The 25,646-nt window shown below is 35.4% G+C and overlaps 1 protein-coding gene across 1 annotated transcript in view; it reads right to left on the reverse strand.

Moving 5' to 3' along the window:
* EDEM3 (ER degradation enhancing alpha-mannosidase like protein 3) overlaps window positions 1-25,646 on the reverse strand; it is a 65,147-nt gene that overhangs the window by 18,266 nt on the left and 21,235 nt on the right. Inside the window, exons 5-14 of the mRNA XM_052653971.1 lie at window positions 21,416-21,528; window positions 20,146-20,299; window positions 16,333-16,467; window positions 13,776-13,881; window positions 8,226-8,323; window positions 6,766-6,891; window positions 6,481-6,564; window positions 5,432-5,515; window positions 4,770-4,894; window positions 161-326 (exon numbers count right to left, since the gene is read on the reverse strand). Coding sequence (XP_052509931.1) covers window positions 161-326; window positions 4,770-4,894; window positions 5,432-5,515; window positions 6,481-6,564; window positions 6,766-6,891; window positions 8,226-8,323; window positions 13,776-13,881; window positions 16,333-16,467; window positions 20,146-20,299; window positions 21,416-21,528 — 1,191 coding nt within the window. The remainder of the gene's footprint in view (window positions 1-160; window positions 327-4,769; window positions 4,895-5,431; window positions 5,516-6,480; window positions 6,565-6,765; window positions 6,892-8,225; window positions 8,324-13,775; window positions 13,882-16,332; window positions 16,468-20,145; window positions 20,300-21,415; window positions 21,529-25,646) is intronic.

A 25,646-nucleotide genomic window follows, 5' to 3' on the forward strand; every position in this document is an offset into this window, starting at 1 on the left:
GTATACACAGGATGCAACATAAGAAAACATCAAAGGTACTTCTTCAACCACACTATATTTATTGAATGGTAGTCATGGATTAGTCTTCACTTAGAAAAACAAAACAAACAGATAGGAGTAAAAAAGAGAATGAGATATTTAATTCAAAAACATAACCTACTGTGTTCTTCTTAGAGACTCTTTGATTTGTAGTAGAGAGCCAAAGAGGTAACAGATGAGCTTCTGTTGTAAAAATGTAATCTTCTATGTCAAAAATAATGTCTTCTTTATCCGCAAATAACAGGTAAAGATATTTAAACATTTCCGCCAAGAAGAAGGAATCCATTCTAAAATAAAAGATTACAGACAAATCTAAGTATGTAAAAATATCCAATTGCCAGCTATCTGAAAGCCACAGAATCAAGGTCAATAAGCCTGTCTACACCAGCATAGACATCCAAAGAACTACAGAATGTATCTATTCCCCAGTGGTAACAATCTTGACTCCAAGCATATTCCAAGGAAGTAAAAAAGACCAGAGGGGCTGCCTACCACACAAGTACACTAAATCTTGTCAATAATGCAGACCAGATTTGCCTACGGGCCTTCTGAGAAAAGAGTTTGGCATTTCTTTGGCATTTCTTCTACAGAGAACCAACATCAGGGAGGTAATGCTGATGAGCTTTACTACTGAGAACCTTGTAAGAATCTTCAATTAATATTAACTGAACTGGATCAAGTAATACAATTTTGATGTAGCTCATTACACAGCCATTTAAGTGATAAACAAGAAGGCTTTAAAAGTAATCATTTATGAAAAGTTACATGAAAAAAGTACAACACAAAATCATATGGACTATGATCATAACTTTGTACTAAATACTTCTCAAGAAGGGAATATGAAGAAATAAAGGAAATTAAAAACATGTGACTTTACAAATGATTTAATGTTATAATGTTTTAATAAACATTTTAAAGAAAAGCTTTAATAAAAAGTGGTAGAAAAAGAGCATAGTTAGATGGAGTTACAGTAACAAGGAATTTAAGTAAACGTGCTACATTCCAAAGCATCTGAGCTTTTAGCAGTTACTAGACAGGCTGCACAGTTTCATAAATCTGGGCAAGCACAATTCCTGGCATACAGTAGGCACTCAATAAATGTTTTCACATGCAAGTTTAAACAGCATTACTAAAGAATGAAATGGAGAAGAAGCTGGACATGGTGGTAAGGATCTAGGGATTTCAGAATAGAAAAGACCTTCCAATGGCTAGCTATGACACCAAGGGGATACTATATAAGGACCATGAGCTCCAGTTTATTCTGAAAGGACATAATACATGCTTAATAGTGGTGTAAAGACCAAACGAGATTCTATAATGTCAACTATCTAGCATAGCACTTGGCATGCATATGAGCTCAAAGATAGAACTATCATAATTTTCCCATATATAAATGATGTTTTATTTTAGAACAACTCATCTATAATGTTTCAAAACTTTTTTGAACATTTTGGATGTTAATCATTATAGAATAGATAAAATACTTCCCTGTCAACCAGCAATACACTCATGGTAATTTAACTTTTTCTGGAGGGCTGATAGTTACTATCATGAGCAAATGCTAGTTTGAGAACTGTAAACTAATGTGCAAGATGTTGATTAAAAAAAATTTTTTTTAATTGGTGGGAAATTACAATTTTGTGTTGGTTTCTGCCATAAAACAATGTGAATCAGTCATAATTATATACATACCCTCCCCACCCCCCATCTCATCCCTCTAGGTCATCACAGAGCACAGGGCTAGGCTCCCTGTGTCATTTAGCAACTTCCCACTATCTATTTTACCCATGATAGTGTATATGTGGCAAGATATTGATTTTTGGCAAATTCCACAGATGATTGTGAAACAGATGATTTGTAAATGCTCAGAAAAGAATAGACATGGTAAGATCACTGCAGTATATGAGTAGGGTAAAGCTAGTGAGTTTGAGTATTCTATCACATAATCTATTTTGTACTTAAAAACCATAACTATACACATAAATGCAAACACACAGCCATTAAAATTATCTGGAAGACTGTTTATAAAACTGCCAACAGTGATAATCTTAGGGTGGCAAGGAGGAAAGAATTGCAGGAAAATTTTCATATTCTTTTTTGCCATTTAAATCCTTTAAAGATCATTATTAGAAAGATACAGGTATTTCTATTTTGAAAACTGGGAGGGAGGGCAGGGAGGAGAGACATAGGTGAGCCAGACAATAAGGGAGATCTGCAGGGGAATAAGCAACCAAATGCAGAGTATTAGATGGAAATTTTTACAGCATACTTACCTAAACCCCAAATCACTAAAAACAGTTGTTTAGCTAATACATTTTTAGATGACTGAGATGATATTTAAGCCTTCCTTTGGTCTGCTGCTAAGTCGCTTCAGTCGTGTCCGAGTCTGTGCGACCCCATAGACGGAAGCCCACCAGATTCCCCCGTCCCTGGGATTCTCCAGGCAAGAACACTGGAGTGGGTTGCCATTTCCTTCTCCAATGCATGAAAGTGAAAAGTGAAAGGGAAGTCGCTCAGTCGTGTCCGACTCTTCGCGACCCCGTGGACTGCAGCCTACCAGGCTCCTCCGTCCATGGAATTTTCCAGGCAAGAGTACTGGAGTGGGGTGCCATTGCCTTCTCCGTTCCTTTTGGTCTAGATACACACAAAAAAACCCCAACAAAATGAAATTTTGCTGGGATAAGTATTAAGTCCCAAGTTTACAATTAAAAAAGAAAAAATCAGCTTCTTAAGAGCAGAACAGAGAACACCCATTTGTTAATTCTGGATGTGACATTTTAAGAGACACTCTACAATACAATCAGAATGGGACGAAGGCAACAATAAGAGATCCCGAAATGTCATATAAGGAATATTCAGCAGGAGGAAAAAAAGGATGCTAAATTTTGAAAAAATGGAACTCTGTAGACTTGGTAAATCACGTCTTCCTCTGTAACTCCTCCACCTGCTACTTTTCTTTCTACTCTAGCACACATCGGGCTTCCTGCGGCTCCGCAGTAAAGAATCTGCCTGCAACACAGGAGACTTGCAGGAGGTGTGGGTTCCGTGGGCCAGGAAGATCCCCTGGAGGAGGAAATGGCAACCCACTTCAGTATTGTTGCCTGCAAAACCCCATGGAGAGGAGCCTGGTAGGCTACATAGGTTCACATAGAGTTGGACACAACTGAGACTTGTGATTCTTTTATACCCACCTTCCTTACTTATTACAAGTCACAGGAGGGCAGGGACTAGTTCTAATTGGTTTTTTCATCCTCTTACCTAAGAGCACCATCTGGTATACAGTAGACAGTTAATTACTGTTGTTTCAATGAGTTGCCAGCATAGCATATAGTCAAAAGCCTATCTGCCTTGATTAGAATTAATCTAACTAATTCTGAGACCTCGGACAAGTTCCCTAATCTTTCTGTGCTTTGGTTTCTTCATCTATAAAATGATGATAACAGAAATTATACTTCAGAGGGCTGTTGTAAGGATCAAAGGAATTAAACATAGCAAGTGTTTAATTAGAAGAGTGCTCGGAATGTAGGAAGCAGCCAATAAATGTTACAGATAAATACACAAGCCATCTGCTTTCATTTCTTGCTGTTTTCTGTATGCCTGCTTCCAGAAACCTATCCATTTCTTACCAGCTGTGGTCAAGGAAGGAGATCTCAAGTCTAATCAACTATTACCTGAATACTCTGAGAGAAGGACTGAGGGACAACTCTGTGATTAGATGAGTGTTGTGTTTCCCCTGTTCCTAGTTCCTCTGCTGGGAACTCCTTTTACCACTTTCCTTTTTCTAGTCCTGATCCTTCAGGACACGAGATGCTCTAGAAACCTTTAAGTGACTATCACATTCCACTCTGCATTTCACATCCCTTTAATATGCTCCACAGCACGAACACAATACTTTAAAGCCTGTTTATCTGCCTACCCCAATGATTCAAAGATAGAAAGGACATGTTTGTTTATCTGTAATCTTCAAAAACTAGTATAACTCTGGCACATAAGACATTTTAGTAAATATTTGTGGGATGAACATTTGCTAACCAAATGAACAACTTTTAATGTTCATTTAGACATGTGTTGCTATGTTCTGAACAGTTAAAACAACCAAATCGAATGATCCTGGAATAATTGGAATTTTAGTGACTTTCACATTAACCAGAGCATGCTTTTTGTATCTTGAATGCTCATCTACATCTATCCAGCATCCAACAAAATATAACCTGCCAACAATCCTCCACAGCCCTCCAAATCAACAACAGAATAAGATTATACACAGTAACCACCACAATGCTTTTGACTGAACAGGGATCATCATTCAGATCATTCATCATCACCTTGATGATTTCTAACATTTTACATAATAGAAAAAACTATTAACAAAGAAGAAAACTCCAACTTTCCTAATACTCCAAAGACCAAGGTTCTGATGTTTAACAATCATTTATTCATCTATTTAAAAATCATTTAAGCACTTACTATATGCCAGTCACTATGGCAAAAATACAACTTTCAAACAATTTAAAATAAGCCTACTTAAGAGTTTTAAAAAAAAGTAAGCACAATGAACTAAGATTTACATCTTACAAGGGTATTTGAAGACTTATATTTTCAAATACCCTTGTAAAAGCATTAAGCTTATCTGAAGGCTACCTAAGAATCATATTTTCATTGTTAGTTGTTACCCTGTTTCGTTGTTTCACAGTTACCCTGAGGAAAGGGGAGGTTAGGAATTGTTTTACCTGTCCTCATGACTTCCAGTACGAACATCCTTCATGGCAGCAAATCCGCAAGGCACTCTAGCATATTTATTTAAATTTTCAATAAGTGTTTTCCCTACTTCAAGGTAGTAAGGATCTCCTGTAGCCTATTAAAAAGGAGAATATATGTATACATATACACAGCTTATATAGTACCATATAACCATTCATTTATCAAATATTTATTGAGCACCTGCAGGGTGCCAGGTACTGTATCAGGCACTGGAACACGTTACATGGAACCTGGTTCCGAAAATAAGCCGTGAATCTGCTTTATGAATTTCTTAAACACACAACTGGAAAGCAGCACAACTGTATATCTTAGGCTTTAAATGAAATTTCTAATGCCCAGAAGGGCTGCCTGACTGAAAGAAGGCAAGAGACACGCTTTAGAAAGCAGCTCTAGAATATAAAATTTCTCTTTAATGCAATGTTTAACAAATGTTTTGAAAAGGCATCAAGCTTAGAAGTCAATTCTTGCATCTTTCAATATTCTATGAACTAGATGAATAAGAACCATGATCTATCCAACCATTATAACATTAAATAAGAACTTTGAAAACCCAATACTATCATTATAAGATAGTGAGTTATCCAACAGAGAATAAGGGCTAAATGGCAAAAAGAGAGTTAAATTAGCTTACTTTATACAAGAAGTAGGTGCTTTCTGCAAATTCTGGCCTTAACGGATGTTGAGCCCAATGTACCCTGAAATCTGTGGTAAATGCCTAGACAAAACAACATACAAATATTCATAAAAGTGTGATTTAAAAAAATAGTTCTAGAATATACTGCAATATGTAAATTAGATCACAGACAAGTAAAAATAGTTAAAATATTGATAACAATCTATGAAATGAAAATTTTCATTGCTTAAAATCACAATTCATTTTTGTGAGGCTGTTATTTTTACCAATTAAATAGGATTGCTTTTTTAAATGATCACTTTGGCTATTAGGAAGCTTAGGAAAAACTACGACTCAGTAATGCTACAACACAAGTCCTGATGGCCTACATAATTGTGTTTTCTTTTATTTTCCTTATCACCACTTTTTCCTCTTAATTATTAAGTCCCTCACCCTCCTATTTCTATTTTAGCATATGCACTCTTTTTCTTTTTTTTACATAAGAATCTCAAATCCTCTGTGGCTTGAAACAAACACTTCAGGAAGCCTTCTGTATTGGTGAGATGCTTAGGTATCTCAAAGAGGGTATGGTCATATACAAATTTGGAAAATTTTTATGGTACATTTCTGGAAAGCCAAAAAGGCATGCTATTAAAATCCTGCAGTATCAAGCTAGCAAGAATATTTATTATTAGCATATAAAAACCAGGGAGAACAATTCTTCAACAGCATGAAGAGCCTGAAAAGTCCAAAAGTCTCCCTAGCTGGCAGGTATGTGTCAAAGCCAGAATGAGACAATATGCAACGGTATGGATTAGAAAAGGCTGAGAAATACCAATCTGGAATATTTTTTAATATTAAATTAATAAGCTGTCAGCATTATCCTAAAGTGGACTTCTCTTAATACATAAGGAAAAGGAAAAACATATACTGTATAAACCCAAAATATATTAAGTAAACTATTTAACCAGGAAAAATAAAAAAGAACCAATCTTGAAAATGACATTTTCTACCTTTAAATTACCAGTCTATAGACTGAAGTAGAATTCCAAAGATGATCTGCTTACCTCTGGTAGAAAATTGTGTTTTTTAATCACTTGATATAACATTTCATGAGTTTCAATAGCAGGTCTAATATCTCCCTTTAAGACCTAAAAACCAACAATAACAACAAAATAACCTAGTAAAGCATGAGTTGATGTTATTTGCAATCATTATATAAACAGAAAAGGCCAGGTTAACACAAATTTGAGTGACTCTATTTTGATAATTCAGTTTGGAGATCACAAATACACTTAATCATTCTACTTCAGTATTAAGAGAATTAAGAGTTTGTTTTTTTTTTTTTTTACCTGCAAACCTGGAAAAAAGGCAAGCAAAGCATCCATCCAAGTCCGAGCATTCAGCATTGGCTTGTGGATATGCACATCAAGTAGCAGAGGTGGCTGGCTTATATACCTCATGATGGCATCATAGTGCTAAAAAAGGTCACAATATGTGTTCATGAAAGTCGATGAGAAAAGATGTACTGTTCTAAATACAGCATAGCATTAAACAGCACTGTGAAGAAATGAAACCTGAATTTATATATGAATAAATTTACCAAGGAATTGTTACCTAAACTAATGCATCTCATCGGTGCTGCCACTCTTACGGTCCACTACCTCTGTCTTTTACGGTCTTAAAAATTCTTCTCCCCTTCTTTCATCTTCTCCTAGAATTTCTCAGCCTTGACAACAACAGGTTGAGCTGTCAGAGTCAATGAATGATAACAAACCAACAAAAAAAATAATATCTGTCCTCATGCAACTCAAGAAACTCTTGTTATAATCTAAAAATGATATATGTAATAGTGTTCTAAAAGTATTCAACTGATGACTTATCAGGACTTTTACTAGGTTCTCCCCCTAACTCATCTATTATTTGTTAACTATTATTGAGTACCAACTAGATCTTAAAGCACAGTTCTATCATTTCATATGTATTAGTTCATTAATCTTCCCAATAAACAGTACTGGGAAAAAAATTAAATAAATAATTCTCATTCTGTGGATAAGGAATAGAGGAAAATATCTAAGTTACTTGCCCCAAATCACAAAACCAGTGGTACAACCAGGATTTAAACCCAGATAGGACAGCTCCCATACTATATTGTACTATGCCACAGTAATGTGAGTAAACTCATGAGAGGGAAAAGAAATGGTAAATTATTTTGAAAAGAATGTGGTGACACAGTTGATGAGTTTACTCTAATTAATTTCAGTTTGATTTAATTATAGACAAAGGCAATCCAATTAGGTTCAATAATCTCCTCCTTCACCCCTAAGAATATGCCTGTGAGTCTGATCCAGACTTAAAGACTTACAGACTTGCTTTTGAAACAAATACTCACTGGTTTGTTCAAGTCTCCAAAGCCCCGATACTTGGCGTGGTCAAGGACCAAGTCAAACTTCCTAACTATTCCAAAAAGAATTAGAATACAAAGGAGAAAGCTAACTAGTAACTAGCTTCAATAAATTCTCTTCCTGTATAAAAGATCAGGTAAACCTCGTATCTACGTATTTTATTACTTACTGGAAAATCTTGAAAACTTCTGATGATAGGTGAAAATAAAAACTACTTTGCAAACTAGTTTTTAAAATGTATGTAGCTTTTTACCCTGTCCCTGTCCAACATCAGAAAATACTGACCAAAAAACTACTATATATTTAAAAATAATTTTTCAAAGTATCACTCAAATGACTGAATTTCTATCAAAATCTCACAAATTATAAAATGGCTCTAAAATTCATACATAATTGGAACAACTTACTGTATTAAATCTTTCCAGAAAGCTGTCATCTCCAAGCAAGACATAGGCTTTCAACAGGTACTCATAATATGAATCAATCCCTGCTCCAACTCCACTATCTATGGAAAATACATATAAATGTGATTTTTTATTAAACAAGTCTTTAAAATTCTTTACAGAGTATAAGGTACTAACACACTAAGAATGAGAAATTAGTCTAAATATGAAACTGTCAAAAGTAAAAATTATACATTTATAGAAACATTAACCCTACTATATGCCTAATAGGTTCCTTTACTGATAATAGTTTATATGTTTTTAAAAAATTCTTGCTTTGTAAAATTGGCTACAGAAGAAGTCTTATTTAAAAGCCAGAGATACTAGTTTTAAGAATATTTTTAAAGCTGATTTTCTAATGAGGAACTTCAAAGAGGAAGCACTAGAGGGTATTATAATGCAATTTAACTGGATCCTTTATCAGTTAGCCATCAATCTTTAGTTATAACAGATATGAAAACAACACTGCTGCTGTTTGGAGGTGACACTTACATTGCTGAAGCTAGATAATGGCTGGCTTTTTCCTGCAAGATCATCACAGAAGACCAAAAAAAGAAAATAACAAGAAGAAAACTGTACGAACTTGGTGGGTTATGGAGAGGGGAGGGACGTAGTTCTGGAGCAGAAGGCAGCCAGACATAGCTATAGAAGGATCAAACAGCAGAAAACCTGCTGGAATTTTGCTCTGGTTTCTCTCTTACCACTGCCTTAAGATAGCACGTCTCCTCCCAACCCTGCTACAACTCAGACATAGGCTCTAGGTAGCCTCAGGAATAAAATCAGGGCAGCACAGAAGTCCTATGTAAGGAACTGAAATAAAAAAGAGATGGGAAGTAATTTTAGATACTCTCTTCCCAACCTTTTCTCCTTCAAACTCTTAAGGGCAGTGAATGACAATCTAAGCTATAATTACAATTATAATCTTAGAAATCCCTATAACCAGGGCATACTCCAGGCTAATCAAATCATTATTTCTAGGAGTCCAGGCACTGGTATTTTTTAAAACTTCTTAGATTCCATCCCTATGATAACTAGGGCTGATAGGAATTGGAATCTTTCCCACAAAGTAGGTGACAAGTCAACATGAACTTACAGAACAAAAACATTTAAGATGCATGACTTTTAAAAAATAAGAAAGTACTGGAGTAAGAGTTTATCAGAGGCACAAATATTAAAACAGGCAAACCAAGATTTAAAATTAGTCTAATAAACACATTAAAGAGACAAGAAAAAGATTAGCAATACAAAACAAGAAACTTTTAACTGAGAAGAAATTATAGAATAAAAACATAAGAAAATTCCATAATGGATAGGATACACAGCATCTAGGATATAGCTGAGGAACAAATCAGCAAACCCAGAAGACTACATGTAATAACAAGAATTGCAAAAACAGATAAAAATGAAAGAGATAAAATATCTTTAAAAAAATCAAATTTCAGCAATGAAAAACACAGATTTTAAACTGAAAGGGCCCACAGAATACCAAAAGGAGAAATAAAGAAAATTCTACACCTAAAATTATTGTTACATTTCCAGAAACTTCTCTGCCTTTGCTACTGTTAATTTTCTGGAGAAAAAGCAGATCACAAATAAGAACATAAAAATCAGAATAACAGGTTTTTTAAAAAAATTCAAGAAGACAATGGCTTCCCTTTGATAAGGGAACCCGTTTGCCAATGCATGAGGCACGCATTTGATCCCTAGGTTGAGAAAATCCGCTGGAGAAGGAAATGGCAACCCACTCCAGCATTCTTGCCTGGGAAATCCTAAGCCTAAGGACAGAGGAGCCTGGTAGGCTACAGTCCAGGGGGTTGCAAAAGAGTTGGACACAACTTAGCGACTAAACAACAAGACGACGATAGAGTTGTATTTTCAAAGATTTGAAAAGAAAGAACTTGAACAGAAGATTATTTACAGCCAAACTTTCTCAAATATGAAAGCATAATAAAATTACTGTTGGGCATCTAAGGCCTCAGAAGCTATTAACAGCTACTGAAGATCAGTAGCTGATCTGGGATAAATATTTATACAAGAAGAAAGGCAAAACTAAGAGATATTGCAAGAAATATACAAAGTACAAGTGACAAAATACCTTGTTAGAGTTGAATACTTTTAATGAAAGAGAGAGGAGGGGCAGCACTAAGACCAAAAGAAAAAAGAGAAAACATTTACAACCAAAAAGAACTAAATATCTATGTAATACTAAGAGTGGATGAGGGCTGGAACCAAGGGAGACAAAAGAATGGCAGAGCAGGCTGAAGTTCCTGTCTCACTAGGAGGTAAATACAGGTTTCAATTAAAAACAAAAGGGTTAAAAGGAACCAGAAAAGGTGAGACACACTGAAATAATAATTAACATAGTATAAATAAATCCAAATATATTAAAAATGCCAATAAACATAAAAGAACTAAATTCACCAATTAAAAGACAAAGACTGACTTTAAATCTATAAATTTTACAGGAGTAACACTTATAGCATGAGCATCTGCAAAGATTGAAAGTGAAAGAGCAGGAAAAGACCTATTAAGGAAATATCAAGGAAAATAAAGCTGACATAGCTGTATTACTAACAGACTAAAAGACTGTAACAGAGTATTATTAGAGATGATTACTACATAATGATGAAAGGTTCAACTATGAAGAGATAGCAATTTTAAATTAATGCAGCCAACAAAATATATAAAGCAAAAAATACAACTACAGGGAGATACTAATAGGTGCACATTGTCAGAAATTTTATCAACCTTCCTTAATACATCAAGCAAACAAAATTAGCAAGGAACTGCACAACATTATTCACTCAGAAAATTGACATATATAGAAATTTATATCCAACAATTAGAAAATACACATTTTTTTCTTAAACACAAGTGAAAGCTGACCATGTTCTAGGCCAAAAGAAAACCTTAATAAATTTCAAAGGATAGATACCACATAGATCATAAGTATCATATAAGTATCAATATTAATTTTTTAAAAGAACAAGTAACTGAGTAGAAAATAGACAAAAATTTAAGAATATCCACATTTTTTTAAAAAAGGAAACACATAGCCAATAAACATGAGGCCGTGTTCAACATCATCAGTGTTCAAAGAAATATAAATCAAGTCACCATGGGAAATCATCTACACACTCATTTGATTGGCAAATCTTTGAGTGTGACAATACAAAGTGCTGGAGAGGATGCTGATCCACAAGATCTCATCTATGTTGCTGGTGAAAGTATAAAGCGGTGTAAAGTGGAAACAACTTTAGCAGACAATCTGACATATCTCCTATCACTGAACTTTAACTTAGTCTATGATCTAAAAATTCTACCTAGATATACAGACAAGAGAAACTTACACATATACAACAGAAGAAACACAAAAATACTCACAGCACTAGGGTTCACAAGAGTAAAATCCTAGAAACAACCTAAATGCCTACAAATCCATGGTTTATTCACACAGTAAAGTATTATGCAGCAGTCAAAACAGAATGAACTATATCATGCAACAATGTGCAAGAATTTTAGTAATATAATTTTAGGTGAAAAGTCTCAAAAGGTCTCATATGACATGATACCCTTTTATAAGTTAAAAATAAAACAAAAATATGTACATCAAGGAATACATGTGGATACATAAAAATGTATAAAAGGAAAGCAAGGGATTGAGCGATACAAGATCAGAATGATGGGTATTTCAGTTAGAGGCAGACATATGGGATTATAAAGACATGAGATTACAAAGGTATGGAGAGTTGAGGACCATAAGCAGAAGTAGTATACTGTCAAGTTAGCTTTTTTATAACGGATGGCCGGTGTATCTGTGAGTACTTAATATATTATTAAAAATGAACTAAATAAAATGAGCCATGCATGGACCAATGATGAGAGTGAATTAAGAAAAGAAACTGCAAAATTCTGAAGCCAAGATTAAGATCAGTTTCAGGAAAGGACCATTTAGATAACACTTTGAAAATTTTCAGACAGTATTGAATAGAGGCAATAATTATAATATGTTCAAATTAATATTTATATTTCATTTATTTAAATATAGGCAATTAATTTTTATTTTACACATAAGTTTTTAGAAACAGAGAAATGTATAAATAAGATAAACAAATCTCATTAGTAACAGTCCAGTGTATTTCCATTTGTTTATGTCTGTATTATAGAGTTGTCTTATAAAGATCATATTTTTATATGATTCTACATCCTGTTTATTCATAAAACATTGTTATATGTTTTGTCTCCTGATCCAATTCAATTTAATAACTTACCACTCCAACACTGATGTTAAATAATTCTCAATACTGATGCTACTCTTTACTGATGATCACTCAGACTGTTTCCAAGTTTTCCACCACTACAAATAATTTTATGTGATAAACATCTTTGGGAACAAATGATTTTCTACCTTTCATACTGTTTCCTCAGGCAGATTCCCAAAAGTGAAATTTTTAATTAAAGGAATTAAAATCACATTAGTGAGCATTTGCTTCATGGTAAGCATAGCATATGCCAGGCACTGTTCTAAGTGCTTATGCTTGTGTGTGTGTGTGCGTGCACTCAGTTGCATCCGACTCTTTGTGACCCTATGGCCTGTAGCCCAGCAGGCTCCTCCATCCACGGGATTTCCCAGGCAAGAATACCAAAGTGAAGTGAGTCGTGTCCGGCTCTTTGCGACCCTGTGGACTGTAACCTACCAGGCTTCTCCGTCCATGGGATTCTCCAGGCAAGAATACTGGAGTGGGAAATACCATTTCCTTCTCAAGGGGATCTTCCTGAACCAGGGATCGAACCCAGGTCTCCCACAATGGAGGCAGACGCTTTACCTCTGAGCCTATTCCTACTCCAGGGGATCTTCCCGAGATTAACTCATTTAATCGTAATAACTCTAACTGACCACTGTACTGCAGAAACACAACACTGTAAATCAACTATACAATAAAAATTTTGCTCCAATAAAAATTATTAAAAAAACACAAACAAAAATCAACACAACAAAATCATAATAACTCTATGAAGTAAGTACTATTATTCTCATTCTCACAGATACAGAGGCACATAAAGGTTAAATATTTTGCCCAAGATCACATGACTTGAATTCCAAAATTATGGCTCCAGGGTCTATGCTCTCAGTTACCATGCTATACACAATTTCTGGTGGTAGGGGAAAAAAAAAGATTGACGATAGTATTATTAAACATAGATTTCCACTTAATTACACTCTGATGTGAGATGGTTAAGGTATTCTGTTCCTCTGGTTCTCAAAGAAATTAGTTATATTGTTTCATCTATAATGCTATAAGGTATGAAATAGGATATTAAGCTATCTGAAGTAAGTGTGCTATTATTTGGCACCAAGGAAGAAAATTTGGCTACATTTCTTAAAATTCCAGCAATCTTGTGAGAAATTATGCTTTATACTGTCATAAAGACTATTTTAACAAATAAAAATCCTTTATTTCCCAACCATTTTTAGAATGTGAAGGCTTAATTTGAAAAGTCCAACTTACATACCTTTTCGTACCCAGTCTCCAGTATGAATATTTATAGTCACACCCACTAAATTACTACTTCTCTGTCTTTTCTCCCAGAGAAAATCAAGAGCTTTTCTTGCATATTCCTATAATAAAAAAAGAAAAGCATACTTGAAGAATTGCATATCTGCCAAACAAAAATCAAAGGCCCATAGTATACTTTTAGGATTAAGTAAATTCCAGAGATGATCACTTATACATTAAATTTCTTTACAAGTCAAAAATACTGGCTCTTTCAGCTAACTGAGTCTAGTTGGAAAGAATGACTCTAAAAATGCTATTTAGTGCCAATGATCTCACTTTGAGACCATCCTTGTTCATCTACTCTTGTAGTATAGGTCCACATTTACACACAAGAATTATTGAAATAAAAACAGTTGGCATATATTAAAATAATTTCTATCTTTTAATACAAAGTGAAAATCTCCTTAAATACTCTTATTCACAAAACTGAAAAAGAATTTCAAAATTAGTATGCCATCTCTGAAACAGAATAGGCATTTCAAATCCTACATTTTAAATAGCAGGCAACTTCATTAGTGAAGAGTAAGTAAAGTAACTGGCATTCATTTAACAGTACCAAAATTACAACCTTATAATAACATTTTTCTCTTCTTTTTTCATTTATTATTATCCCTTGGACACTAAATTATTTCTGATTAAATTCTTGGCTTTGGATGAAAAGATGTTAAAAAAACAAAAGCAAAGAACATGTACAAAAGAATTAAGTTAAAATTAATTTCAGAGCATGAATGTACTCAGCATTGCAGAAGTACTTCTATAAAAGAAATCATTAAACCAATTTGTCACTCTGCAGATTTAAGAACAGGGTATAAAATAGTTTTCATTCTTGACTCAATCTATTTATGCTGAATTTTTAAAACAAAGCAGATTGCAACTTTACTTAATCATGTAATTTCAGAGCTGAAAAAATTTCATCAGGATTACATTTCCCTATTACTATTTTATAGCTAAAGAAACAGGACCAGTGAAATCAACAATTTAGTGAAAGTTTAAAACTAGACTACAGGACAGCTATTAATGATATGAGAATTCAGATCTCTTCATATACATCAGACCAAAGGTCAACAGACTTTTTCTGACAGGGGCCAGACAGGCATTATGGGTTAGACAGTCATTGTCACAATTACTCAACTCAGTCACTGTAGCACAAATACAGCCATAGACAAAAATCAATAGATGAGCTGGCTCTGTCACAATAAAACTTTGTGTCGAAAACCAGGCAATGGCTTGATTTGGCCTCAGACTGTAGTTTACCAGACATGTATTAGTTTGAGTCTCTGTCAACTGCATGAGGTTGCTTCTTCCATAATAAATCACATTCAAGAACTTAAAGAAAAAGCATGTTTTAAAATATAAAATAACCCAGTGGAAAGAGGCTGGGCTTTGAATTCAGAAAGTAATGGATTCTAATTCTGGTTCCACTCCTTCACCCACTAGTCAAGCATCTTTGAGCCTCACTTTCCTCAAGTGTAAATGCATCTCAGAGTTTATAGGTCAAATTAAATTAGAAAGGATGTAAAGAATGACTTTTTTTTAATGAAGGAAAAATATTACCCAGCAAGTTAAAGAATAAAACAAAATAAGATTAACCTGTTCTTAAGATACTTTGAACATACATCCACACAAAGACCATTAAACTTGTTTTACGTTTGGTGGTTTAGTCGCTAAGCCGTGTCCGACTCTTGTGACCCCTTGGACGGTAGCCTGCCAGGCTCCTCTGTCCATGGGATTTTCCAGGCAAAAGTAATGGAGTGGATTGCCATTTCCTTCTCCAAGGGATCTTCTCGACCCACGAAACGAACCCAGGTCTCCTGCATTGCAGACAAATTCTTTACCAACTGAGCTATGAGGGATGCCCTGGTTTATGTATACTCAGACCCAATGTCTCTAAATGCCAGTATTATACAGTTCCTATTTCTGCTTATTCTATGTGCACCATTTGCTGAATCTGAAATAATTCTAAGTCATATGTTTGAACACAGGCTGTCACTATTGCACTCCAATGACATGGTTAAACAATTAGCTAAAATAAAAAAGTGTGAGACATAGCTGGTTCACAAGAAACTATTTGGAGGCTATTAAGTCTTTGGATAATGAATGATATTCCCACTGAAGTAAACAAACTTACAGATAAGACTCTCAATGAAGGAAAGTGCAAAAACTTCACTATGTTTTAGAAGATTAGTGAAGTTTTCAGAAATGCAATAGACCACACAGAAGTCTAACAATAAAGCAACACAGTATTTCATACAAGACATCTTTAACATTAAATTTCATATAATACAGCTAAGGCATTTTCTAAGAATAAAACTAAAAAGTTAAAATTTGTGAACGAAAGTTGTACTTAATTGTGCTTTTGACAATTAAAAACTGTGTGCTGTAATTTAGACAAAATGTTCACTAAAATAACAGAAATCCTCCAATTGATTCTCTTAATACTTGATCAATGAAGAAAAGCTATAAAGTAGTTATGTATGCCCAATACCCAGGAGACCAAACTATGAAAAGCAAACCTCAAATATCGTTGCTCCTGTGAATCGACTTAGAGCAGCAAACTCAAGGATCAAGGTGCCTGCACAAGCTGTACAGGTATCAGTCTCAGTACCTGTCCGAGCTTCTGGTTTTCTGATACCAAACTTCAAATTGATCTAAAATCAGAAGATTATCATTAGTGATTATCAAGAAACAATGATTTCTGGATAAGAAACCATTTTTCAATTGAGACTCTAATCAGATCGTGAGAATAACTGATAAAATAACACTGAAATTTTATCTGCTGATCTTTGTGACTTTCCAATTAGCATCTAGGGAAGTACATTCTAAGCACATACTATTCATGGGATAAGTAAGTTTTCACTTAACTTCTTCTTCAAGGATATTAAAATTCAGTATCAATATAATAATTATACAAAGCAAACACCTGCTATAACAATTGTGTTCTCTGGACAGTTTGAACTAGTCAGTACCAAATTAGGAAACTACTCCAGTTCTAAAAGAAACTGAGGTTTAACTGAGAATCTGTGGAAAAGTATTAGTCTTTCATAGAGAAAAAACTAAGTATAGTATATATTTAAAAGAAAATTAAACTTTTATTCACAGGTTTTAAAATTCTGAAATATAGAGTATGTTACCTTGCTAACAGACTAACAAATAACACAAAGAAAAATGTTTCAACCAGCCAAATACCACCACAATATAAACTTGAACCAAGCTGACCAGAAATAAGCTCTAGGGTTTTATGTGGGTATAAAAAAATAACCATTAACTGTTCAAGAGCATTTCTGTCCAGCAAATACTTCTATGTTAAAACCATTGTTGCAAATATTATCAATTATGTATTCATATCCAAGAGAGGTTGATTGTACTAATTTTCATAAGCAAAAGCAGTATTTACTAAGTATACTTAAGAAGGATGGGAAGGTAGTTATTTTCTACCTGTAGTCCTCTTCTAAAAAAATAATTTTTAAAATTATATTGATACTTCTGAGGATAAGTAAGTAATATGACTGTTTGTTTTATGATAATGACCTTAGTAGCTTCTGTTTCAATTTCTTATCTGCTTCTCATGTTATGACAAAAGTGAAGAACTGCTAGATTCTTCACAATTCAGCACCTCCATTTATAATAAAAACTAAAAATATTTACTAAAAGTAAATTCAATTAACTAAACATTTAGATGGTTTAAAATAATTTTTATTTCAATTTTAATATTCTAAGGAAACAAAAAGATTAATAAGAAAGTTTAAGCCACACTAATAAGCAAAGAGATTTCAAATTTTAAACCACACAAGCAAAAGAAATTTCAAATTAGAACATGTTTCCATTTTTTCCTCATTAAATTGGCTAAAAGTGAAACTGAAAGTCGTGTCCGGCTCTTTGCAACACCATGGACTATAGAGTCCATGAAATTCTTCAGTCGGGTATACTGGAGTGGGTTGCCATGCCCTCCCCTCCAGGGGATCTTCCCAACCCAGGTTTCGAACCCAGGTCTTCCGCACTGGAGGCGGATTCTTTACCAGCTGAGCCACAAGGGAAGCCTAAGAATACTGGAGTGGGCACCCTAGCTCTTCTCCAGTGGATCTTTCCGACCCAGGAATCGAACCGGGATCTCCTGCATTACAGGAGGATTCTTTACCAGCTGAGCTATCAGGGAAGCACAAATTGGCTGAAGAGAGATAATACACAGTGTGGGCAGCAGTATGACCCATGCAATTTTACATAACACAGGAAGTGTAAAGTAGAACCTTTCTGAAGAACAACTGGTCAATAAGCACACAAAGCCTTAAAAAGCATTCCCTATTTTATGGCTTTTTTGGTTTTTTTCTAGTAATTTATCCTTAGGAAGAAATAAGTAAAAAAGATGTGTATAAGGATATTCACAGACAAGCTATTTAAAGATATCACAGACTAGATAGAAATTTAAAGACGAAATTCAATACTAGTCTGTTTCTTAAGCAAAAACAATAAAAATGATGTCTTCACGATCCATGAAATCAATGGGTAAACGAATGGGCTGCGACCTCCAGTTTGAAAAGCATGTAATATCACGCTGGATCTCCAGAGATTTCTTGATGGAGGAAATGAGCCTTATTTATATTGGTAGAGAAGTTATTATGGCAAGCCTGAAGGTTTGGAAATGACAAACAAAACCAAAAACTCCCTGCTGCTGCTGCTGCTGCTAAGTCTTGTCAGTCGTGTCCGACTCTGTGCAACCCCACAGACGGCAGCCTACCAGGCTCCTCTGTCCCTGGGATTCTCCAGGCAAGATTCTCCAGGCAAGAATGGGTTGCCATTTCCTTCTCCAATGCATGAAAGTGAAAAGTGAAAGTGAAGTCGCTCAGTCATGGCCGACTTTTCGCGACCCCATGGACTGTAGCCTACCAGGCTTCTCCGTCCATGGGATTTCCCAGGCAAGAGTACTGGAGTGGGGTGCCATTGCCTTCTCCAAAAAACTCCCTAGGTGTTTTGAAAAACACAAACAGATTATTTTGTCTGAAACAGAACATGCATTTCATTAGGGTATGGGTATGAAAGAACCTCAGAAAGTTGATTGCCAAACCAGAAAGAAACCTGGACGTTAAAGAATATTCAGTACAAAAGGCAGAGTCAGTAAATTTCTGAGGGCAATTTGATAAAAATCATGCTTTAGTAAGATTAATTTTTAAGTCTCTGAAGCAAAAACTAGAGAGAAAAGAGTAAAATATACATTTATAATAGTTTATGAATACAATTATATTAGTTTCAACAATAAAGCAACGGTAAGAAATAAAATAAACAGAGCTTGGTAATGGCTGAGATGTCTGGCCCAGGTAAGAAGGAAAGAGTAATACTGTTATTAATAATAAAGAATGCAATATATCAGGGGAGAGTTCTTCCCATCTTCAATAGCTCCTTTCCCTCTGCCTTAAATATAAAATTTTCTTGGGCGGGGGTGGGGGGGGTAGGGATAACTCCTAGGACTTCCCTGGTGGTCCAGTGGTTAAGAATCGACCTTGCAATTGCAATGCAGGGAACAAGGGTTCAATCCGTGGTTGAGGAACCCGTGCTGCGGGGCAACTAAGCCTGCAAGCTGTAATTACTGAATCCTCCGGCCACAACTAAAGAGAAGCCAACCTGCCACACCAAAGAGCCCATGGACTGCAATCAAAGACCCAACACAGCCAAATAAATAATAATAATAATAAAAGCTCCCTCAACTGACTGTGCTTGTGCTGCCAGCTCTCCTTAACTACAAACACAGGAAATCTTAAAATGAATGTCCCTATTCTTTCACCTACGTCAAATCCTTCTTCCCCTTTATTCTGCCACATTACACCCTTCAAGGCTCTGTTTACCCCTAATTATCCTAATGTTTGCTGGAACGTCTCCTTCTGAAACTCTTTTTTTAGTATTTTTAATACCATACGCTACGCTGTGGCTCTCCTCCTAAGTCTCCGCACAACCTCCTTTTCACTGCGGTACTTCCTCATTCCCCTCTGTCCTGTATTCTCTCAATACCCTCTCCTCTGGAGAGTGAACGCCTACTCTATTGCTTCTACCACATAATCTGCACAAATAATTCCGGGCCCAAATTCTAGTCTGGCATTTGTTTCTTCCTTCTGCATCATAACCTTATGCAATGACGCAGAAAGTTTTAACGAATCTAAATTCTCACACCATTCAAATGCAAATTCACCGAAATGTTCATATAAATTTGTTACGGAGCTTGAAGCAATTTTTTTTCCAGCCTCAAGCAGGTAAGCAACGATGGCTGGATCACAAAAATTGATTCCTTCAAAACAGCAAAGAAGTATACAAAGGCTGCCACATTTTTCAGAATTACTTACTCTTGGATAAGGAAGGCCACTGGTAGTATTGAAAGCTGGTAAAAGTTTGTAGCCCAATTGCTTTGCCATTTGGAGAAGCTCATCATTGTACCACTGCATGTACTCGCCTTTTTCTTTCAGCATGATTGCCAGCGAGTGTCCACCCAAAAGACCCCTACAACCAGAGAGATGAAACATTAGTCACGTTGTACACATACTTACACATCATCACCTAAACAGATGTGAGTATCTTGCTACCAACAATTTAGAGTAAGGAACAATCACAGAAGAACACAATTTCCTAACTCTGGCTACTCAGCTTGTGGCAAACCATTATAAAAACCATTATTAAATCACGGCCAGTATGAAAAAAAAAAAAAAGAATCAAATGTTGTAACTGTTGTAAAAGGTTTGGCCCTTGGAGAAGGGAATGGCAACCCACTCCAGTGTTCTTGTCTAGAAAATCCCACGGAGGGAGGAGCCTGGTGGGCTACAGTCCACGGGGTTGCAAAAGGGTCAGACACGTCTGAGCAACTGAACGACAATGACAAAAGGGTTTGGCATTCTTAAATACCGTACATTTTCTTAAATTAAAAAACAACCTAGAAATCATTTATCTTAATAAGTTTATCACATTTGATTTTAACAAATTTTAAATTTAATTATAGCACCATGAAATCTCTTGACTTTTAGTATAACATTAACAAAAATTCCCCACTCTTTATTAAATGTAATAGATTAATAAACTCTGTGAAAAGCTAAAAAACTATTTTTAAAATTTAACTGATGAATAGACTCACTTTGCCTGTGTAACAAAAGGAAATGAGTTACAGTAACACAAAAATAATCATTAAATATAAAAATGTAATCATGTTGAAACGTGAATTAATAAATCCTGTACTTCCTGTGTTCCAAGAATATTTCAAACTGTTAGTCCAAAGGTAATCCTATAAATTCAGTTTGGCTTGAAAAAGTGCTAAGGTTAGTAAAATAGATAAGCTGACAAAAAAAACTGTGATGTAGCTAATACGCAAATACTTGACCTGTTGTCAGTCTTTTTGTAACAACATACAAGGATTACCTTTGATTTGAGTCTGCAACTATTTCCAAAGCTTGTTGCTGACCGTGCCTCACATATAGCAGGGTCATTCCACAGTCTCTGTGTTTTACAGTATCACACCTTTTATTTTTTAAACATAAGAAATTTCTTGCTTTATTACCACCAAGAAATAAAGAGTATAGCCTTATTCTTCTGTTATTAAAATCAGAGTTTAGTATCTCACATACTTACCCAAGAACTCTGATGTTTGTTTCAAAGACTGATACAACTACATCATTATCTAAGTTAACATCTCTTAAAACTTTTCTCACTGCATCTTCAAATTCTTTAGTTTTATTTAATACCTAGAAGAAAATTATTGAAAGTAAAGTTATTTTCAATCAAGACCTAGAGTAATATCCTCAGAATGAGCTACTAATAGCAAGTTAATACCTTAAGATTATAAAAAATAACACAGAAAAAATGTTTCCCTTAAGCATATTATAAAAATGTGATACTATCTAAAACTGAAAAAGATTAAATACCTATTTATATTGCAAGGAATCTTTATACACTTCTTTTTTTTAGACAAACTGAAAAATCATTAGGACTTTAAAACAATCATCATCAGAACTGTTAGCTGGTGTGTATAACCCATGACCTAGAGCTGCAAGAGGTAAACTCTACTGGGATTTGGTTCCCAAGTCAAACAACACAAAACCCACCCTATTCGTCAAATATCATTTTAAAACTTGCTTAGTCTCAGAAGAAAGCACATCCTCCAGGGAATGATCAATTGATCCTAAACCATACAATGCTTGCCATCTTCACCCCTTGGACATCAAGGCCCCTAACTGAGGAGGCAGTGCAATGTTGGGCTAAAGAACAAGCTCTGATTTGAATTCTGGTTCCTTAGTCTCATCTCTGAGCCTGTTCTTTCATCTACAAAAAGAGGAAATACCTATCCTCAGAGGTTTATTTTCCTAAATGAGGTAATGCATGTAAAGTACTTTTAGCAGAGCCCCTGACTTAGTAAGTGCTTGATACCATTACTATCTATTATTACCATTATTACCATGAGGGTCTATAATCCTGATGAAGCTAAGAACTCCGGATGCTTGCAATGAGTTCCAGAAGAGGCTCACTGTCACTGTGACAGTGTGTCGATTTTTCAGTTTAAATTAAGGTTGCACAAGTAGATGTTATTTAGATCTCAGGTCCATTAAAAGTAGTTTTCCTTTGCTTGACTGTTTAATCTTTTTGTTTGATAGTATTTTATAGTGTTTTCTCATCTGATACGTCACTAAAAATCCTAATCTAGGGACTTCCCTGGTGGTCCAGAGGTTAAGAATCTGCCTGCGAATGTAGGGTTGATCCCTGGTCTGGGAAGATCCCACATGCCAAGGAGCAACTAAACTGATGCACCCCAACTACTAAGCCAGTGTTCAAGTGTCCGGGAGCCACAACCAATGAGCTGTTTCCCCCCAACCACTGCAGCCCAAGAGCTTAAAGTCTGCACTCTGCAATAAGAGAAGGCACAGCAATGAGAAGTCTGTGCCCCGCAACAAAGAGTAGCCCCGATTCGCCGCAACTAAAGCAGAGAAAGCTCGTGTACAGCAATGAAAACCTAGCACAGCCAAAAGGAAATAAAAATTTTTTAAATTCTAATTTAGGCATAAAACATAAGAGTGTGACTAAAGTTTAAGTAAAATTTAGGGTAAGCCTTGAGTATAATATAAAACCTGATTTTAAATTGAGTGCTTTTCTTTCTCAGTCTCAAAGTCCATGTAAATTCTGAAGCTGCAAATGTGAATGTACAAAGACCTGGATCACTTCTGCGAGACACAACTGTTCTACTCACTCCTCACACACACACACATCTTTTAAATATACTTATGTTCATCTTATTCTTTCAAAGTCTATCTCCTGAGAATTTCTCCCAAGAACAGTACCTATACTATCTGTTTCAAAGAAGAATAAAAATGAGAGTTTTGTCCATAATTAGCTAAAAATTCATTCTAACAGCTCCATTAGTAGACGGGTTTCTTAAGCTCCTAACTGATAACAAAGAACAAATTCAGGTCTCTTCCCTTCCCCCCTTTAATTTGTTCAGTATCTGTAGATTTCATGGTAACGTTGACTGTAGTGGTAAATTTAAAGTTTTAGTGTTTGATTTCATTACAGTCAATAGAAACTAGATGTCTAGAATTGTGAACCAGAGTTTAAATTGAAAGATCAAACTCTGACAACAGAAGTTCTACTTCACATATTATGGTATGACCAAAATAAAAACAATAAGGCTGCACCCTGTCCTAAGTGATATGGCCTCTACTATTTTCAGATAAAGAAACCACAAATCAAAAAATGATCTCAGGGTAAATTAGAAATATTAAATACTTATACTGATAAAATGTACATTCCTTCTAAATGTAGGAAGAACTTTCAAACTAATTTCTTTTAATCCTTCTGTTTAAGTAGATATTAATAGTTATCTTAGATATCCAATCTAGGCCCTTCTGAAGTGAAAACAGGGGTCCAGAGAAGCTAAATAATTTGGCCAACGTCACATATTAATATTATAAGATCACTTCCTGGTACTCCCTGCCACAGGGAGCAAGAACTCAGGTTACAGCAAACAGTACTCTAAGTGTCGGAGACGGCAATGGCACCCCACTCCAGTACTCTTGCCTGGAAAATCCCATGGACAGAGGAGCCTGGTAGGCTGCAGTCCATGGGGTTGCTAAGAGTGGCACATGACTGAGTGACTTCACTTTCACTTTTCACTTTCATGCATTGGAGAAGGAAATGGCAACCCACTCCAGTGTTCTTGCCTAGAGAATCCCAGGGACGGGGGAGCCTGGTAGGCTGCTGTCTATGGGGTTGCACAGAGTCGGACACGACTGAAGCAACTTAGCAGCAGCAGCAGCAGCACTCTTAAGTGTGGTCTGCTGATCAGCAGCAACAGCACCACCAAGTGGCAGTTTGTTAGAAAAACGTCTCCTTGGGCCCACATCGGCTCCATCACAACCTGCATTTTATTTTAGCAGATCCCCAGGTGATTCGTAGCAAACAAGTCTAAAAAGCACTGCATCATTACATGTGGTTCTCAAACGTTAGCATATATTAGAATCATCTGGAAGCTTGTTTAAAAAAAAACACTCCTGGGCATTACTCCCAGACTTTCTGATTCAACAGGCCTGGGATGAGGCTCTACAATCTGCATCTCTAACAAGTTGCCCGGTGATGCTGATGCTGGTAGTGCTGGAATCATATTTTGAGAACCCCTGCCAAAGTGGTTTAATTTCAAAGCGGAACAGAACCTATTTATAATAATGGCTGCTCAATTAGAGATAAGTAGATTTCTAAATATAGGGAAGTTAAGCAGCCTAGAAACACATTTTCTCCTTCATTTCTGATAAAAATTTTTAAAACACATAGAATATCTGAGGTCCAGGTTCATAAAAATCAGTAAGAGCTTAGAGAGAGATGATGGAGAGCTTCCAGTATATAAGGATAAAGCCAAGATGACAGAATGAGAAACAAATGTACATCCACCTATGGTCTTTCCTGATACACAGCTACTCCCCTCACTCACTTCCCTGTATCCAGACAGACATGAGGTGTACCACCCAGCTACACTTATAAATAAGTAACACCACTTAGCTTCTCCCAGGGGGGCAATTTGTGTCTCCTGGGATACCTGTTTATCTTTTTCTCTTCTCCTATCATAGCAGAACACAAAGGACTACTAAACCAAAAATAAGGTACACAAGAGTCTCTCGTATAGTCATTATAATATGGTCCACACATTCCTTTTATTTCTGAAAAATGAAATCACAACTTTCAAAACTCTGATACAGCTAAAAAGGTCTCAACAATCATGGGCTTTTCAACAAAAAATGTCTCAACTATGGCTAAATTTTATAAACAAAGAGAAGCTTTAGAGAAATGCGTAATAATGCCAGGTCCCACTTCAGGAAAATTAAATCAGAATAACTTGGGAGAGAAGGACATTTTTTTTAAACTTCGTAAGTAATATTCCTAAGGTGTTGATATAGTTGAGAGTCTCTGATTAAAAAAGAAAAGAAAAGAGAAAAGATCACCCAGTGAAATAAAAATATAGAAATAGTACTGGGAAGAAAAGCCAGGCTCTGAAAATCTTCTGCCACCACAAAGATATTTTGCTGTGTTTTTAAAAATATTGATCAATACTTTAGACATTAATTCAACTTTGAGAATTATGCCTTAAGGAAAATTCTGAAACAAGCCTATTTTTATACCATAAATGATCTGAGAGTAAAAAACTAGAAAGATACTACATTCAGAAATCATGACAGCTGGAACTGAGCCATTCCCCTCTGCCATCACAAACCACCCCCAATGAGAATTTAAATAACTTTGCCTCCCATCAGGTTTAAAAGGAGTGCCAAGTAGTGATCACTTGGTATTAAAAATCACTTTTGAGAAAGAAGTAAATTTTCAA

Source organism: Budorcas taxicolor, chromosome 16 (genome assembly GCF_023091745.1).
Source record: "Budorcas taxicolor isolate Tak-1 chromosome 16, Takin1.1, whole genome shotgun sequence".
Lineage (NCBI taxonomy): Eukaryota > Metazoa > Chordata > Mammalia > Artiodactyla > Bovidae > Budorcas > Budorcas taxicolor.